Genomic DNA, 18,018 nt, shown 5'->3' on the forward strand with positions numbered 1-18,018 from the left:
CCCCAGTTTCTTTGGATTGTGGCATGATTTTGAGATCTTGTAGCCTACTTCACTTTGTCTGACAGCTTCTTTTAAAGCAGTATCTTGATTCAACAAATCTGGCGGTAATCAGGTCTGGGTGTGGCCAGTGAAATTGAACTCAGCTTTCCAAGAACTGTGGTTAATCACAGCTAACTCATGATTTAACAAGGGGGGCAATTACTTTTTCACACAGGGCCAGATAGGTTAGGATCCCCCCCCCCCCCCTTAGAAATTAAATAATCATTCAGACACTGCATTTTCTATTTACTTGGGTTTTCTTTGTGAAATAAAATTGGTTTGATGATCATAACATTTAGTGTGATAAATATGCAAAAAACTCAGGAATCCAAAAAGGGGGCAAATACTTGTTCAAGGCACTGTAGTTAGGCCAAGGATTTCAGGTAAGACCCTGTAGTGGAAAGCACAGCGACTAATGAAGATAATTTAAAATAATATAATGAAGTCCTATTGGCAAAGACTTTGTGTTTTAGGTATTCTCAGTGAAGTGACTGAAGCTCTACTCACACTTAAATTTTTTGAATTTCACAGAGTGATCTGCATGTGCACCCGGGGGAATTTGTCCCTGCCAGCCCCATGATATTTCCCCCACCCCCGCACCCCCATTGCCTGACAGACAAACTGCAGGAAAACTTCCTGCTGTGAGGGACAAGTGTGAATATGCAAGTCAGTACATTTTCTGGGTAGGTTCTATTTTAGACCTGCATGTGTGAAACGGGCCGTAGTAACTTCCCTCGTTGGGCAAATGTAGGACAAGTTAAAGGAGTCAATGCACAGAACCACACGTACACGTTTGCTTTTTTCTTCTTCTTTTTAGCAATAGGTTAAAAATTAACAAGCTAGCGGATTTATGTGTTGTTAGAAGTATCCTTATCTTTTATTTCGCTTAGACATTAATTTTGAAGCACACTTGTGTGGTTTGCATAACTTATCTCAATGATTCAGTTTGATGAGGTTTTGTACTCGATAGGTTCCTCAAAAGGAGTTGGCCTGCTGAGGAAAAAGCTCATATTTACAACTGTGGGCTATGCCTGAGGCAAATGAGACATAAAGGAAGAGGGGAAGTTATTGTCGCATTCTTTAACTGGGCTTGTATTGAGGCAAATAGCCATAAAATGTAAATCCTTTTTTCGATCGCAGACTGCAGAAATAATTTTCCATCCATTTCACATAAAAACGGTTTCGCCCTGATTAAGCACCAGGTGGCGCTCTATATCCGTCTCTACGCTGCACTCTTAAGACTCCGTAGAAGAAGAGCAAGTATTGTAAACACAGGGCTATGGCTGACGAGAGGGGTGGAGGTGAACAAGACAACATAGACGACAACATGGGCAACCAGCTACAGCTTTTACCAGGTAACAACTAAATTTACTAAATGACAGACCCGTGAGTATGTTCAGTGTTAAACTATAGGAGATTTTATCTCTTCTGGATGCTAACAGCTAGCTAACAGTTACTCACGACAGGCCACTCACACCCTGACCGGCAACGTTTAATCAACCTCTGCTTTCGGTTTCTCTTCGTTTTTTGTTCTGTCCGCCGAGTAGCGTGTTAAGAGGGTAAAGTTGGTGCCGTATTGTAGTTAGGATACACAGGTGAAGCTAACCATTGCCACCGTGGGCGTTGTTTTCCTGTTTTGTGACAGACCCTGAGGCAGAGGAGGAGGAAGATGACATGGAGACTGAAGACCGAGACAATGAAAGCGCAGAGAAACCAAACATCACTTTTGACCCCAGTCTTCCCACATCACATGCTGTGAGTCAGGCTGTCTTCAGTAGATAAACTTTGATGTTTACCTCCATTCATTTTACTCTTACAGTGTCTTCATAGCTGTCAGCGGAGCTGTGAAGTTAGTGAACTGCAGCTGTTGTTGTCATGTTGTGTTGACAGTACCTGGGCTCAGACATGGAGGAGTTTCATGGCCGCACAGTTCATGATGATGACAGCTGTCAGACCATCCCTGTGCTGCCACACACAGCTGTGATGCTGGTGCCAGGTCAGACGCTTCCCCTACAGCTGTTCAGGCCTCAGGAGGTCAGCATGATGAGGAGCGTCATCCAGAGAGACCGCACCTTTGCTGTGCTCGCACATAGGTACAGAATGACCCTGAGTCCATCTGTTGTCATCATAGACTGGAAAGATCTCTTGAATTGAAAGCTTATCTTTGTTTTAACATGGTGCACTAGTATGGAGACTTCAAAACTGTGATAAGATGTTTTCATAAGAAAATAAAAAAGTTATTTAAAGCCTGAGAGAGTTTTGTTGACATTATGGGGCTGTTCCAATATTTATTTAAAAATCTTTGGTCACAATTCAACTTGATTGCACCCTTTATTATAAGGATGTAAGTCAAGGTTTTTTTTGAATGCTTTCACTTGTCACATTTCTTTGCAGTGATGCAGGTGAGCCGGAGGCTGAGTTTGGGACAACAGCTGAAATCTATGCATACAGAGAGGAGCAGGAATATGGCATTGAAACTGTCAAAGTGAAAGCTGTGGGGAGGCAGAGATTCAAGGTCCATGAAATGAGAACTCAAGCAGATGGGTGAGTATAAATGCCCCATAAATTGTAATAAATCAAAGGACAGGGTAATAATGTGCACGGTTTAGAATATATATGCAGTAAATGTTGCAATAGCAGCAGTGTCTTATATCAAAACAAAGCTTTTTATAGGGAATATCTCCACTGTTTCTTTGCCTATAGCTTCCTATCCTTCTCTACCCCTCTCTCAGTAGTCAGACTGAGTTCAGATGTTTGTTGCACCAATCTCCATTCAGATTTGTTGCCAAAAGTTGGTTTGGCCCTGAGTTCTTTTAAGCATTTTATACCAAAAGAAGTCTTTTCGTCTATTTGGAAATGTTTTGCTTCTTTTTGAATTATATTCCTGTGACCGTATTCTGCCGTTGAGCCTTGAGGGTGAGCAGGGCCATCAATATGAGAGGGAACTGTTCATGTGGAAAAAAAAACAACTTTTTTTCGCCTCCAAGTAAAACATGAACAATCTGAAGGACAAGCTGTCTCATCAGTGTGAACTCAAAGCTGAGAACAACAAACCAGGTGGAGTTTTTGCTTCACTCTTTTTGTAAAACTTTATTCCTCTGTTTTGTGTTAAGGGTACATTTGATCTTTGCTATGTTAAGCTGTGAATGTTGCATATTATACCTTAGAAATATATGTACATATTTGACATAACATAGCTTAGTTCTTACATATAAGATTCAGAGCTCTCCACACAGGGAGCCTTCTGCACTGAGATGGCAGATAACTAAAGTAGCACCACCTAGACATGTTTGTTCAAAGATGACATTGTGTAATGGATACCTTTTTTTTGACCAGCCACCATTTCAGCCGGTCATAAAAGCATGGTCAGATGTTTTTGTTTAAAGTGATGTTCTCGTAGTTCACAACTAGAGGGCAGACTTACTTAACCACAGCCATGATCAGAAACAAAACTGAAAAAATATCTTATTGTTTAGTGCTTTTATAGTGCAGCTTTGAGAATGTACACAGCTGTTTAGGTTTTTGTTCAAGTTTAATTTGTAGATAGATAGATGGATAGATAGATACTTTATTAATCCTGAGGGAAATTCAAGAATCATCTTCACTGCAAAGTATCACATGCCGGTGAATCCCTCTAGACCCCACAGGTACATCTAATCACTGGTTAAGGGCTTAATTGAGCTCCTTTTAAACCAAAAAGATTAGATCAGGATATTAGTAACACATCAGAGTAAAACATTACCAAGGTATGAAACCACATACCCACATACATGAATGCATGCAAGTGTTAGTTTATACACTGAGAATAGGAGGCAATGCTAAAACATGACATAAGAATAATATCACCTGAAACAGGACATCTGATCCTGTATCTGCATTCATGTTTTAGTGAGATTTAATCTAGATCTGCCATTTACTGATAGACTGATAAAGACTAGAGCCTCTTGTTTCATCAGTGCTGTTTTCTTATGGTGAAAATTTTTAAATGCCCAAAAAGAAGTTTTGAAATTATAGTCTGACACTTTAATCAACATTCACAAATTCAAAGCCTTCACACTATCGTATTTTTTAACAGTTGGTCTATTCAGTAGATTTGATTCATGTGTGCTTGTTTAAATTTTGCAACAGCTTAATGTGTTTTTATAGCTCCTGTGTTGTTTCTTTAGAAGTGTTTGTGTGACCGACTCCAGGAAGTTCATTGAGTGCGTCTTTGTTAACGAGCTGGAGGAATACTTCATATTGCTACTGTGTACAATATACAGACAACCTCTTTTTATGATCATCCCAGATTATCAAACATCCTGTCATACCCTGATAACTTTCAGTCTCCACACCATTTGTTTAATCAGTTATTCATCTGCTCCGTTTCACAGCTCTGCTCTCTCTCACACTCCCCTCTTCGTCTGTCTTTTGTTCCTCTGCTTGATGTCATTGGCTGTCTTTGTTTGTCCCCTCAGGATCAGACAAGCCAAAGTGCAGATTCTCCCGGAACGAATCCTTCCAGATCCACTCTCTGCAGTACAACTCACTCCCCTCTCTAGGCTTCACATGCATCCCTCGTCCAAACCCCCGACTCAGAGCTGCAAACAGGCCCAGTGCTGGTGGAGTAACTACCAACAGGTTCGACACAACGTACAAGTGTAACAATCCTGTCAAACTTTGTTGCTTTATTCTTTGGAAAAACGTGTCCATCAGTAGAAGATGAAAGTTGCAGTGCTTCATATATAGATTTGCTGATTTTAACTATTAATATTGCTTTAACAAAATAACAACCAGAAGTTCAAAACAAAACAAAAGTTCCCGAACCAATACAAGTCCTCATCCTTTTGCATGGACATTAGGTAATTCAACAAAATACTGTTGAAAAGTAGAGTTTGGGAAGTTACACAGCAGAACTAAGCTGACAATGAGAGGAGTTTGATTCCTTTGTCAGACTTCACATGTTTCAGATGTCTCACATCACTCAGTGGTTTGGAGTATCTTAACATCACATTCAAGTATCAGCTCAGCTCATTTGGGGTTAATATGCAAGAATGATACCAAAGAGTGCAAAGTATCAGGCACAATCTCTACTTAGAAATAAAAAAAAGCATTGCAGTTGGGACAAGTTTAGCTGGTAACACCGGAAACGCACCACCACAGTCAAATATACAGTATCAACCACTGAGTACTGGGCTTATGCCCTGAAGAAGTTGTTCAGCCATTAAAAATAAAAATAGAGAAATAATGAATATTTAATCCAAATATTCTAGTTTTCTATTGCAGCTCAGAAAGAGGCTCAAGACTTACTTTCAGACTGTTTCATGACCAGCTACAAACTACTTACAGGACATGTGTTTACAAAATTTAGACCTTTTTATCTGTGTTTGCGTTGGGATTATATGACGATTAGGAAGTGTATTTATTTTATGTCATAGCAGTTCAGTTACTATATCTGAAGGTAGATCTGTCATGTGGTCCTGATGTGGGCCACCTACTTTGAAGGCAACACGCATGCATTATGCGCTGGCGTAACCATTAGACTGCAGGTGCTCGAGAACAGGAGTTTCCACACTTTTTCCTTGAGGTCCTTTGTCTTGTATATTAAAATGTTGTGAACCCCTCTAAAATCCCCCCTCCAGCAGACCTGGACCCCAGCCAGGGAACCAATGCTTTGGAAAGATTATTGGGCAGATTGCAGATAATTAAATTATTAATGCTACACCAAACAATATTACTTAAGATATCTATGCATTTAATTTTTTGGAATTAGAGGAAAGACCCTTTTAAAATTTACTTAATGACAGTGCACAGGGGAATTGTTAAAATTAAATGTTGGGATGTCCACACACTTAGAAACATGTCAGAAAAGGTAATATAAATAAAGGCAGAGAAACTTCTCAACATTTTGGTTCTTCTGTTAACATTTTTCTAAGATCACACGTTTAAACTGTGTGTCTGTGTTTCATCGCAGAGGAAGTTTCACTGTGCCAGTCTGACACCGTGGCCACCATGGGTCTACGCTCTCTACGACTCTGTGAGTACTGAGGCCATGAAGCATTGCTGAGACTTTCCATCGTACATAAACATCATGGGATTTAATGTAAACCAACCTATCTTCTACCCTTGTTTCACATTGCAGGAGTCACTCATGAACAGAGTGAAGAAACAGCTCCATGAATGGGACGAGAATCTGAAGGATGACTCCCTCCCTACGAACGCCGTAGGTCAGCCTCTGTTCTCTGTATCACAGATTGATTACAGAAGCGAGCACTCACATGCACGCATACTGCTGTTATTAGTGCTTCCCTTCCTTCCTTTTTAATCCTCCCTTTCTCTGCCTGTCTGGTTTTGCTCAGACTTCTCCTACCGAGTGGCGGCCTGCCTGCCTATCGATGATGCTCTGCGGCTTCAGCTGCTGAAAATCGGCAGTGCCATCCAGAGACTTCGATGTGAGCTGGACATCATGGACCGGGTAAGGACAGGGTCAGAGTCAGCGCCGTCACTCCCCTCGTGCTGTGATAAGACTTGGAGTTTCCTTTATTATTAAGCTAAGCACACTGAACCTGATGTTCTCGGCTATATTTAACCATCATAACAAGGCCGACAGACATAAAGCTGCTGTGATACTTCAGCCTAAGTGTTTAGAGATCATTTAGTGTAAGCAAAGGTAGACTGGTCTTATCCAGGGAATGAATCTATGAAAAATTGCTTTATACACAAGCTGTTTCTCACATTCAGTCTCCAAGAGATGTGTTTGGTTGATAATGTCTAAAAGAACATAAATCACACTGCAGAAATTTGTAATCAAGGGGGCAGTTTCTTCAGCAGTAGGATGCTCATGCTAATAACATACAAAGTGACAGTATTCACAAGTTTTCTGCTTGGGTTTATCTGACATGAGAGCAAGACTTGTGATTGTTGACAGTGCTCTCACTTCATCTTGCCTGCCTCACCTCTACGCTAACATCCATATTTTAAAATAAACAGAGCAAAGCAGTTCTGGCTCTGTCTCCCCCACTAACCTTACTGCTTCATTTCAGGACACTCAAATTTTTTCCTACACATTTTTTTCAGGAGATGAAGGAGTTATACAATTCATCTTATTTGAGTGGATGAAAAGAGTCATCATCACTGTGAAAGCAGAACTGGTAAATGAGAAAAAGGCTGTGTCCCAGTAAACTCTAGTGAAACTTACTACTGCCCAACTTCTTTCTCCACTAAGCAGTGGAGCAGTATATGCCCTGTTACTACCATAGTGAGCTGTCAATAGTGTCGCACATATAACATACACAGTATCAATGGCTCATAGATATCTAAAGGCTGAGGATTGAAAATCATGGTTGAATTCCAGTGAAAACTGGTGCTATACTCAATGTATTTTCACAAAAAACTGAAATAATACATTAAAAAATCTTGAGATTTCGTGAGATTATTGATGTTACTGTGCTGCATTTCATTCATTTACAGACTACAGTCTTATGTCTGTAAATATCCTCCCTCATTAATCCTTGGCAATTTTTTATACAGATTCTATATTTTAGAACAAGATACCTCAAAATACAAACTTTTCTGTTTTTGTGTTCTCTGCTCACACTTGCCTTGTCTGTCTTGTCCCTTTGTCATGTATGAGAGATGTCAAACTTCACTCTCTGCTTGTTTAATTTTGAACCATCATGCATGATGGTAATTATTGCTGAGCTAGTGACCGTCACCTGTTTGCTACTTTTCACGGAGCGTTTTGGGATACCAGGACTGCACCATTTTAGGAAATAGGGGAAAGCAATGCCCCCTCCAAATTTGGACATTGCTACAAAATAGCATATTCACTGTGTAGTTCACTATATAGTGAATAGGATGTGATTTCAGACACAGACAATGAGTATTGGGTCACACTGTCCTGACATCACACACTGCCTGGAAACAAAACTATAAAATAAGAAAAAAATCCACCTCCAGTGTGTATTTATTTCATTACAGTTTCTAACAATTTCAACAAATGTGGGAAACAACATAAATATCAAAACTTTGTGAATATTTGTATTAAAAAATACGACAGATCATATAATGGATACTAGAGACAGTCGAGGAACTGTTGATACTTTCAAATTCCTTATAGCCAATGCCAGTTTATCTATATTGACATTAGGAATGCACATTATCAGCATGATATCAACATAAAAAGGAAATTATCGGTATGGGATAATTTCTGCTGATATAGACATCTGATATTTTTGCTATTAAAATCTGTCTGTATCATCTGTAAATATTGAATGTATGTATGAAGAACTTAGTGGAGTTTTAGGCTGGACCATACTGCGTTTTCTTTTATTTGTCATCACTCCTTACACTGTAAAGTTTACCTTAAGGACGGAAATTTGTTCATCCCCAAGCTTTGAAGTGTGGGATTTTAGGACGGAATTTTAGGTCTGAACTACATTCAAATATTGGTATTGGCTAAAATAGATCTATAAATATCGCCTCACAGACATTGTGCTTTATGTAATTGATGTATATAAATGTGGTTGAGATCTAAAACTTCATTCCTCAAAATAAACTTTAAAATAAACAAACAGACTTCAGATTTTTAGGAATGAGGATGAAAAAAGAGAAAGACCCAAGCTGACGTAGGTCTGTTGGTCCCACCTAAAACTCCACAAACTTATTTGTAAATACATCCGATATTTCTAGCTGAAATACACAACCATTTACAGCTGATAATCGGTTGTAAATATAGAAAGATGTGTTCATATCTGCAGAAACAAATATCATGCTGATAATAATTTTGCCTCCCTTAAAACCCAAACAGTTCTTTAAATGTGATAAGTAACATGTTGTCACTCGTGTGTTTTCTCATCATGCCCATGCTTGCCTTGATTAAAATAATTCTACTCATTTTAATACTAAACTTAGACTTTTTAATGCTTCTATAAGCAAAAATTTGCTCAGGCTGGGCAATCAAATAAATCAAGTAAATTCTATAGGAAGATCAGCAGGTACGCAGACTAAATGAAAGTGTGTAATGTGCAGTTGAGAAGTTTTCTTCACAGTTGTCACTGGACAGCGGTGCAACGTTTAACACTCAACACTTGCTAGAAACAAGCCTGTAAATGTAGGTTTTGAGATTTAGCCAACCTCTCTTTTTTGCCTTAGATGATGTAATACTTCATTCACATTGACAGAGTGATAAATACTGTTGAGTCCGCTGATAAGAGGAGGTTATTGATACCCGGATGTACTGTATTTTGTTTTTCTGTGAATAACAGTATCAACAGCAGAAAGTAATTACAATAAAAACCAAAGCAGGGCCTTCAAGTTAATTCCAGTGTCAGAAAGAAACACTTGAATGTTCTTTTAAAAACCTCCCCAGCCTTGTTTATTTTTTGTAAGGAAAAATTTGACTAACAGGAACAATTCAGCTTAGTTAAGTGATCATTTCCAGCAGCACTTTTTGAATGAAACACTGATGGAGCCAATTATTGATTCTATTTTTTATCTAAAATTTGATGCACTTGTTAAGGGATTCTGTGTCCGTTTTCTCCAAAACATTTAGATGCTATTCTGGTAATAGGAGCCAATTTGTGGCTTATTTCTGTTGCATGTCAACAAATAAATCATATTACCCACATTTGTTTGACTTCCTATATTCTTCAAACATCTAAAAGTTAAAACTCCATGAAAATGAATTTAAAACACAATCAGAAAACTTCAGCATGATGCTCCTACTTAGTCAACAAACAAATTACTCATTTTATCACCACCTGTGTTTCCTGCATTCAGTAATTACCAGTCTCCACCCACAAACAAATTATTTACAAAATATGTCTACAAATCATCAGTTAGTTAGCAAAATAAGCAAAGTATTTTTCTTCATTCAAGTTCATTTCCTGATAAATTATTTTTAGCTTCTTGGTAATTATGATTGTGTATTTGTGCTCTCTAACATTTACTGAAATAACAGTTCTCAACAGACCTGAACCATAATTTAAATGGCTTCTACATGGGTTTATTCAAAGAGTAAATTATGGAAAACAATAACCTGAACTTCATAATGATGCATGTCCTCAATGTACATTTATCAGTCTATCTATATAGCAGTAAAGGTCACTGTTTGTATGCTCTGTTTGATCAGTATGCCATCTCAGTGGCAGCTTTATTCTCGCTCATGTCTGATTGAGGATAAGTATCCCTCATAAGTCACTTGAGGTCTGAAGTCATGTCAGCCAGCTAGCAGCTCTATGCAGAATTAACATGTAAAGCTATAATTTAGGACCCACATTTTACCTCAATGATGTTCAGACATGTTCATTAAGAACATTTGACTTTTAAACAGTCATTTGGCGTCAATAATTATATCCTCTTCTTCTCTTTTTCAGTGCACATCGCTGTGCTGTAAGCAGTGCCCAGACGTAGAAATCACCACCAAAAATGAGATCTTCAGGTGAGGACATTATCTTTTTACTTTTAAGACACATGATTGTTTCAGGGTCTTTGGCTTAAAGGGTAGTTTAATCATTACCTTACATGACCTGTCTATAGTGTAACAAATGTTTTTGAGCCCAGCATTGTCACAGACTTGAAAAAACTTTGCCACTTCTAACATAATTAGTATCCATAAGCTGAATGTCATTTTGTCTGAAGGGCATTAATGTTATGTAAAAGGCTGAAGATTTTTACTTTTAGCTTTATTTTTCATAACAATTTGGGGTTAAAAAGGCACATTTAGACAGTTTGACAAAGGTACCCTACCGGGAAAGAAAATTGTACCACAGTAATGACTGTAATTATTACAATGTCTGGGTCGATGCTGACTTCACTCAGTACTTCACCTCCGTAGTCAAATCGTGCTCACATACAGAAGCAGTTACATAATGTTATATCCTAACTGCAGATGATGTGGGGTGGTGAGCGTGTTTGTGCAGAAGTGACACACAAAGACCCCTGACAACACTGAAAATGTGCAGACCCTCTCTACATGCGTACGTTCAGAGGAAAATTACATAACCTATTTGCTCTGAGGACTTCCAGATAACCTGAGAGAGCAACCGACTTTGTGTTTAATAGAATAAGCATTGTTAGAGATAGTGAGGATTTAAATTTAAGAACATCCTCTTTTGAAGAAAAAACCTTTCCAAGTATTTAAGGGGACAGATGAAAAAATGGGGTTTCCAAACTTGAAGAAAACAAGTGCAGGAGACTTCTAACAATCACAATCCATATAGGAAAGCAAATATTTATCATGGCAAAATTAAACTTAAAAAAAAGTGTAGCACAGGTTTAACCTGGAATGGTCTTCTTATCAGATAGCACATTCAGTTAAATAACAACTTAATTTTGTTCCAAAAATTGCTATAAAAGTCATCCAAACATTTTGGCAACAACCAAGAAGACCTCAAGCTTCTCTCTTAAGTAGAGCAGTACACAGTAAATTTACCTGAGTAAATTTTACTCAAATTGAGTGAAATTTTACTCTGAAAAATATAACATTTGGTCCCAGTCTATTTGGAGTAAAATCTACTCTGCCTGCAGAGTAATGTTTTCAGTGTAGTGTTTTCATGTACTCCACGATGAACAAAATAAAAACAACTCTATAGCAATTGTACTCACTACAGAGTAATTCAGACCATAGTTGATTCATTATAGAGCTGTTTTTTCTGAATACAGTGTTGTATTTATTCCTTTCAGAACTGTTTTTCATTCCTTATAGAAATGTTTCTACTCCGTATAGAATTGGGTAATGGTTATGTAGAAGTGTATCTTACTCTAAACAGACTGATCTTCCTTTTTATATAGAGCTACATTTTTCTCTTAATAGATAATTCTGCCTTTCCACCTATAAAAGGTGTAACAACAAAAGAGGAGTTTTTGCCTATACATATTAGACAATTTTCTAATATTACAAGACAATTTTGATGAACATATGACAAGAACTCAGGAGCAGAGCATGAGACAAGGTGGTAAAGTTAAAGAAGTTTATTTGACAAGAACAGTGCAAATGATGGTGAGTGTACTGGCTGGTGGTTGGAAACAGCACTGAAAGAGAGGCGGAGACGCTGCAGAAAAAAAGAGGACAAATGGAGTTAGACAAGGCAAAAAAAAAAACCCTCTGAGAAATCACTAGATTATCAAAGGTTGAAGAGGAGTTACCTGACTACAAGCTGTAGTACAAAGGTGTCTGAAGGTTCATCACCTGGTGAGGAGATCTTGATTGCCAAGGATTATCTGCAGCTGTGATGTCCATATGTGACACCAGCTGAGCTGAAACTCAGTCCAACAGACTGTACTGAGATGAACTGCTCTGTGATTTTAGATTGTGGCAAACTGTGATGAGGAGTGGGTCATGGATAAGTTGAATTAGTTTAACAAGCCCTCACGCTGTAAGCAACTATCTTTTATTTAGAACCACAGATGAAGACACATACAGGCAGGGTAGTCTGCAGCATTAACCCCTCACTCATGGTGTCATACTTGAACAATATTTTCTCCTGAAAAATGAACCAATAAACAAAGCATGCATAACTATAACTTTACATGAACATTATATAATGGTACAAGAGTGAATTCCTTTGCACAAAATAATCCCAGAAGTCCCTGCTCCAGGTGACTGCTTCCTTCCAAAATATTGTAGTGTTAGAGGGGTGGGGTCATGACATCGTGAGCCCACATATTGGCCCCGCCCACATGAAACCAAGCCAGGATAGAGATGAAATGGCCTAAATCCAGAATTCAGTCTCATGTAGATCTCAGAGTTTTCACATGTTTACAGCAACCATATTCCAACATTTCTAGAGTGTTAAGACAAAAACTTTGGATTTCACTTTAGAGGGTCTTTAAGTGGGTGTGGTTAAAAGTTTTACTGTCATTTAAATGTACAATTTAGTACTTTTTTGTGGTGTCTGTAATTGGTCTGTTTTATTCTTTCTGACAAAGGAACACTCTGATCATTTGTTTTGAAGTCAGCTGATGACACAATCTATCTGCCTGTTGTCTCTGTGCAGCCTCTCTTTGTATGGACCCATGGCTGCATACGTCAACCCTCATGGCTATGTCCACGAAACTCTGACGGTCTACAAAGCCAACAACCTCAACCTGGTTGGCAGGCCATCCACGCTGCACAGCTGGTTTCCAGGGTAACGGCTACACTTGTGGTGTTTGGCTCACTCTCCTCTTCTCCAGACTATTATACAACACAAAAAAGAAAATCATACATCGAATTTAGATTGACTCAGACCCCCTACTGTGCCTTTCAGTGCTTCCATGAATGCATCTTTTTATTGGAGGGTGTAACTCTGAACCACTTTGGCAGACATCTTAAACATGCTATTTTACTGTTCTCCCTGATGTTATCCATTGTAATACTGTCCTTCCCTCAAAAACAGTCCAGCTATCTTTAAGATCAATGCTCTTTTTTTCCAGAAATACAGCTTAATTATTGTACATCCTGATGTTTCTATAGGCAGCACAAGAGGAGTGAGACTCATCTTTGTGTCTGTATGCCAAATTCAACTGTTTTTCCTCTAAATGTGCCCAAATTTCATTTTTTGTTATACAAAGTAGATGAGTAAAATCACAGTATTTTTCATTATGAGTTAACCGCTATCTTGCCTCAACTTTTAGCATCACTTTTCTGTTTACTCTTACTTCCACTACAAACACACTGACCAATAAGCACAGTGTTCCTCCTCTAGACTGATTCTGACAGGAGTGAGGTAATTAGTCTGAATAGGCACTGAAATATTGTTGACACAGATGACTCTGCGTACAAGCAAAATCTTTTGTCTAAACTTCTAAAGCCATTTTTATAGTGTAAATCACCACTCCTGTGCAAATGTCTAAGTATGCTCTGAACACTTCATAGTTTTTTAAACCACGTTACTCAAATTGAATATTTCCTTGTCATGCTGTTTGAATCCCGTATAAATATGATGGACAGCTTCAGTGAAGGTAACAAACCTATCTACAGTGCCAAACCTCATTCCTACAGGGAAAGAGAATTTAAACTGAAATAAGTCTTATTATTTTTAAGAGTTGTACCCTTTAGATATTGAAACCTTTTACCTAAAAGCCCACCTCCTTTAAACTATGTCTTTACCTTACATTTACATAGATCTTCAGTGAGAGTGATGTGATTGCACAGAAAATCAAAAATCCACTATCTCAAAATATTAGAATATCGTGGAAAGTCTAATTTGCCAAGATTTCCTGAACCATCTTTCTCTCATTCTGGATCAGTACACACAACCACAATCAAGGGGGAGATGGCTGACATGATAGGTGTCCAGAGGACAAACACTGACACCCTCTATAAGGAGGGTGAGCCACAGAAGGTCACTGCTGAAAGGGCAGGCTGTTCTCAGAAAGTTTATTCATGGAACGTTGACTGGAAGAGAAAGGTGTGGCAAGAAAAGGTCCAAAAGCAGTAAGGATGAGCTCAGCCTTCAGTGGATTGTCAAACAAAGCAGATTTAAGAACTCAGGGGAACTTCACATGGAGTGGACTGAGGCTGGAGTCAGTGGAGCAACCACACAGACAGGTCCAAGAAATATGCTATCATAACCAGCATCTCACCTGGGCTAAGGAGAAAAAGAACTGGACCATTCCTCAGTGGTCCAAATCCTGTTTCCAGATGAAACTAAATTTTGAATTTCATTTGGTAATCAACATCCCAGAGTCTGGAGGAAGATCAGAGAGGCAGAGAATCCAAGATCATTAAAGTCTAGTGTTTTCAAGTTTCTACAGTCAGTGATGGTTGGGGTTCCATGTCATCTTCTGCTGTTGGCCCTCTTTGCTTTATCAAATCCAGAGTCAATGCTGTAAGCAATCTACCAGGAGATTTAAGAGCATTTCATGCTTCCATCTGCTGAGATTGATTTCCTTTTCCAGCAGGACTTGGCATCTGCTCACAGTGAAGCCAAAACTACAAGAACCTGGTTTGCTGACCATGATATTGTTGTGCTTGATTGACCAGGTGAAATGACATGATCCCCAAAAGAATCTCTGGGGTAGTGTCAAGCGAAAGATGAGAGACACCAGACTCATCAATACAGACGAGCTGAAGGCTGCTGTCAGGGCAACCTGGGCTTCTTAACACCCCAGCAGTGCCACAGACTGATTGGCTTCATGCTAACATGGCTGCATGCCAACCAAGTACAGGGTGCATAAATGAGCATAATTCACAACAATGTAGACATTTCTGTTTTATAAATGCTCATTTTGAGTTGTGTTTTTAATATTCTATTTTGAGATAGTGGGTTTTTTTTATTTCCCTGAGCAGTAATGGCATGTAATCCTGAAGATTAAAACAAAAAATATATTGAAATTTCCACTTTGGATGAATTAATCTAGAAAATATGGAAAAGCCATTATATTATATATCATAAATCACAGGACAAATGTAAATTTTACATGATATTCTAATGTTTTTAGATACACCTACAGACAGACAGACAGACAGACGGACAGAGCTACAGGTGCATATTGCCAGTCACTGCAGTGTCTCGCTGCACCCACTGTGATGTAAAATAACTCTACCTCTAAGCTTTAATGTCTCAATGTCTTAAAAACTCACAGACAGGTCAGTGGACAAGTCAGAAATCATCTGCAATGCACCTTGTGTTCTCAAACTTTTACTTCTTTTATTGTGCCCCTATTTTCCTTTTCTATCCATTACAAGTTCCTTTTCCGTGATTAAGATTTGTCTTCAATCTACCTGGATGTCCTGTTTTCTTTCAAAATACAAGGCTGTATTCAAATGGGAAGTTTTAGGAATAGTGCCAAAAAAATCCCAAAAATCCAATTAAGGATCTTTTGAGACATTATTTTACATGTACCCTGATTTTTAAAATCTTACTTCTCAGCCAATCACAATAATATCAAGTCCCCTTCTCCTCCATGCATTGTGTTCTCTATGCACATTGTACCTTTTAAGATGAGAGTATTTGATATTTAAAAAATATTGTATATTATTAACATTTAATCATATCATTTGCAAATGTGGCATGTCCTAAGGAGATCTTGTTGTTGTCTTTGCTTTCAGATATGCCTGGACGATCGCTCAATGCCGAACCTGCGGCTCTCACATGGGTTGGAAGTTTACAGCCACAAAGAAGGACTTGTCTCCTCCTCGTTTCTGGGGCCTGACGCGTTCAGCCATGCTACCCCGTATCCCCCAGGGTGAGGGGGATGAGGGGAGGGATGGCTCCCGTCTCTTCTGCCTGTGATGTGATGGACTACTTGTTAAAATTGCAAACACCCCGCAAACCTGTATCTTCAAGCACTTGCTGGCCGTGATTACTTGTAATAATCGATGCATCACACACTGCCTGTCGCCCCTGGCAGCAGATCAGTCAAACAGCAGAAAGCTCATTTGGCTTCGAGAGGAACTCTTAGAGTGAATTCAGACAGGATGCAGGTTTTAAACGTTTCTTGTAATGCAGAGACAGAAATGAGACAGCTCAGTGTGTTCTGAAGTGTGGCAGTAATAAAGCAAAGCAGATAGAACAAATGACACTGGAACATCACAGCATGCATCTTTGTCATGTTGATTCTTTGCTCTTTGCAGACACACAACCACACATCTTTGCTCAATGCATTCTTTACTTTCACCTTATTTCCCTCCCTATGGCAGAGTGTGAATACATGCAGCTAAGATTGGGATTATCTACTGTAAACAGGCTGAGGTAGCTACTATAATCTGTTGTAGAACCCTTTAGGTCCAAAATTCACCTTCAGGTTCTATCAGATCTGTCTCAGATGTCAGTTCAGCTGCTGCAGGTCTGCAGAGGAAACCGTTGAAGCTAAAGTGAACTCACGTACTTGTTATTCTGTCGCTATAGGGGATATTTTCAATCAAACAGGATGTATTTTTGTATGCAGGAAGATTAGAAGGTTATTTAACATGCTCATCCATGTGTGCTACTGTGCTTTGTGTGTGTTATACTTGATATAATCAATGTTTTGAATTCAAAGAAAGCTCTTTGTCCAATCAGATACCGTGCTTCAGGAAACGAGCTTCATCCCTGGTTGCACATGTGAGAATCAAAGGAGTTTTGATGCCTTAATGGCAGACTGTTCTCAAAAGTCAAAGCCGAATAAGAGAGGAGCATTGACCCATCATCATGGACGTTTCTTCATGTTTGGCATGTTAAAATTGTGTGCCTACAACCCATATCGATGTCTTTTGATACATTGGATGAATTAGTGAACCCCAGACTTGAATGAAAGATTGTAAATGATGAAAGTGTTGAGGAGATTTAAAATAAGTATCTGATTTTTTTCAGATTGTTTTAGTTTAAGGTCTCAGTTTTCAGGATTTTACTGCTTGCGATTTTGTTGCAAGTTGTTGACTGAAAAAAAAAGGCAGTTATAGCATTTGTTCCGTAACATAGCTGGAGTTTTACAGTTGAAAGACTTTCACATATCAGAGAATTGTTAGGACATATTCTATGAATTGAAAAATCTTTTTGTATGTTTTCCTCTTTTTCTTAAAAGTTAATTTTGTTCAATGCATCATATATTGAGGCTTAAAGAGTTTTTTAGTTCAGTTCCTGTAAATGTTGAACAAAGAAGGTATGTCCTTTGAGTAAGCTAGAAGAAGGCTAGCTGTTTCCCTGTATCCAGTCTTTGTGCTAAGCTAGGCTAAGAAAATCTTGGATGTAGCTTTACAAATATCGTACAGATATGAGAGTGATGTCTCACAAAAAATATGACATTAAAGCTTATCTTAAATCTTAACTGTTATAATATCAGAGCAAGCCTTTAAGTTGGGAAATCCTTTCAGATTAAATGCATTTTACCTGTATGGCCAGAGAACTGTTTCGTGTGGTTGTGTAGTTCTGAGTTGTCTATTTTGTTTAATCTATCCTCATATTTCTGTGGTCTTACTCTGAAACAGTGGCTCTCAAACTGTGGTGGTGGGTGAAGATTTTAATGAGCCACTCCAGAATGGAAAAAGTTTACATGTTTGCCTCAACAGAGGCGTTATTTATGTGAAGTTAACTA

The 18,018-nt window shown here is 38.5% G+C and overlaps 1 protein-coding gene across 1 annotated transcript; it reads left to right on the plus strand.

The window, feature by feature from the left end:
• The first annotated feature begins 1,276 nt into the window (after positions 1-1,276).
• Positions 1,277-17,818, plus strand: crbn (cereblon). The gene is made up of 11 exons (XM_041783964.1): positions 1,277-1,394; positions 1,685-1,794; positions 1,930-2,132; positions 2,434-2,583; positions 4,497-4,659; positions 5,993-6,055; positions 6,161-6,245; positions 6,378-6,493; positions 10,395-10,459; positions 13,017-13,148; positions 16,055-17,818. The coding sequence occupies exons 1-11, from the start codon at positions 1,319-1,321 to the stop codon at positions 16,236-16,238; spliced, it is 1,347 nt and encodes a 448-aa protein (XP_041639898.1). The 5' UTR covers positions 1,277-1,318; the 3' UTR covers positions 16,239-17,818.
• The last annotated feature ends 200 nt before the right edge of the window (positions 17,819-18,018 follow it).

The sequence above is a fragment of the Cheilinus undulatus genome, linkage group 3, assembly GCF_018320785.1.
Source record: "Cheilinus undulatus linkage group 3, ASM1832078v1, whole genome shotgun sequence".
Lineage (NCBI taxonomy): Eukaryota > Metazoa > Chordata > Actinopteri > Labriformes > Labridae > Cheilinus > Cheilinus undulatus.

Bases quoted from the DNA above. Each gene is read 5' to 3' on its own strand.
- crbn (XM_041783964.1), top strand. From the start codon at position 1,319: ATGGCTGACGAGAGGGGTGGAGGTGAACAAGACAACATAGACGACAAC. The intron at 2,584-4,496 runs GTGAGTATAAAT...TTGTCCCCTCAG, and splicing joins ATGAGAACTCAAGCAGATGG to GATCAGACAAGCCAAAGTGC. The intron at 6,056-6,160 runs GTGAGTACTGAG...TTCACATTGCAG, and splicing joins TCTACGCTCTCTACGACTCT to GAGTCACTCATGAACAGAGT.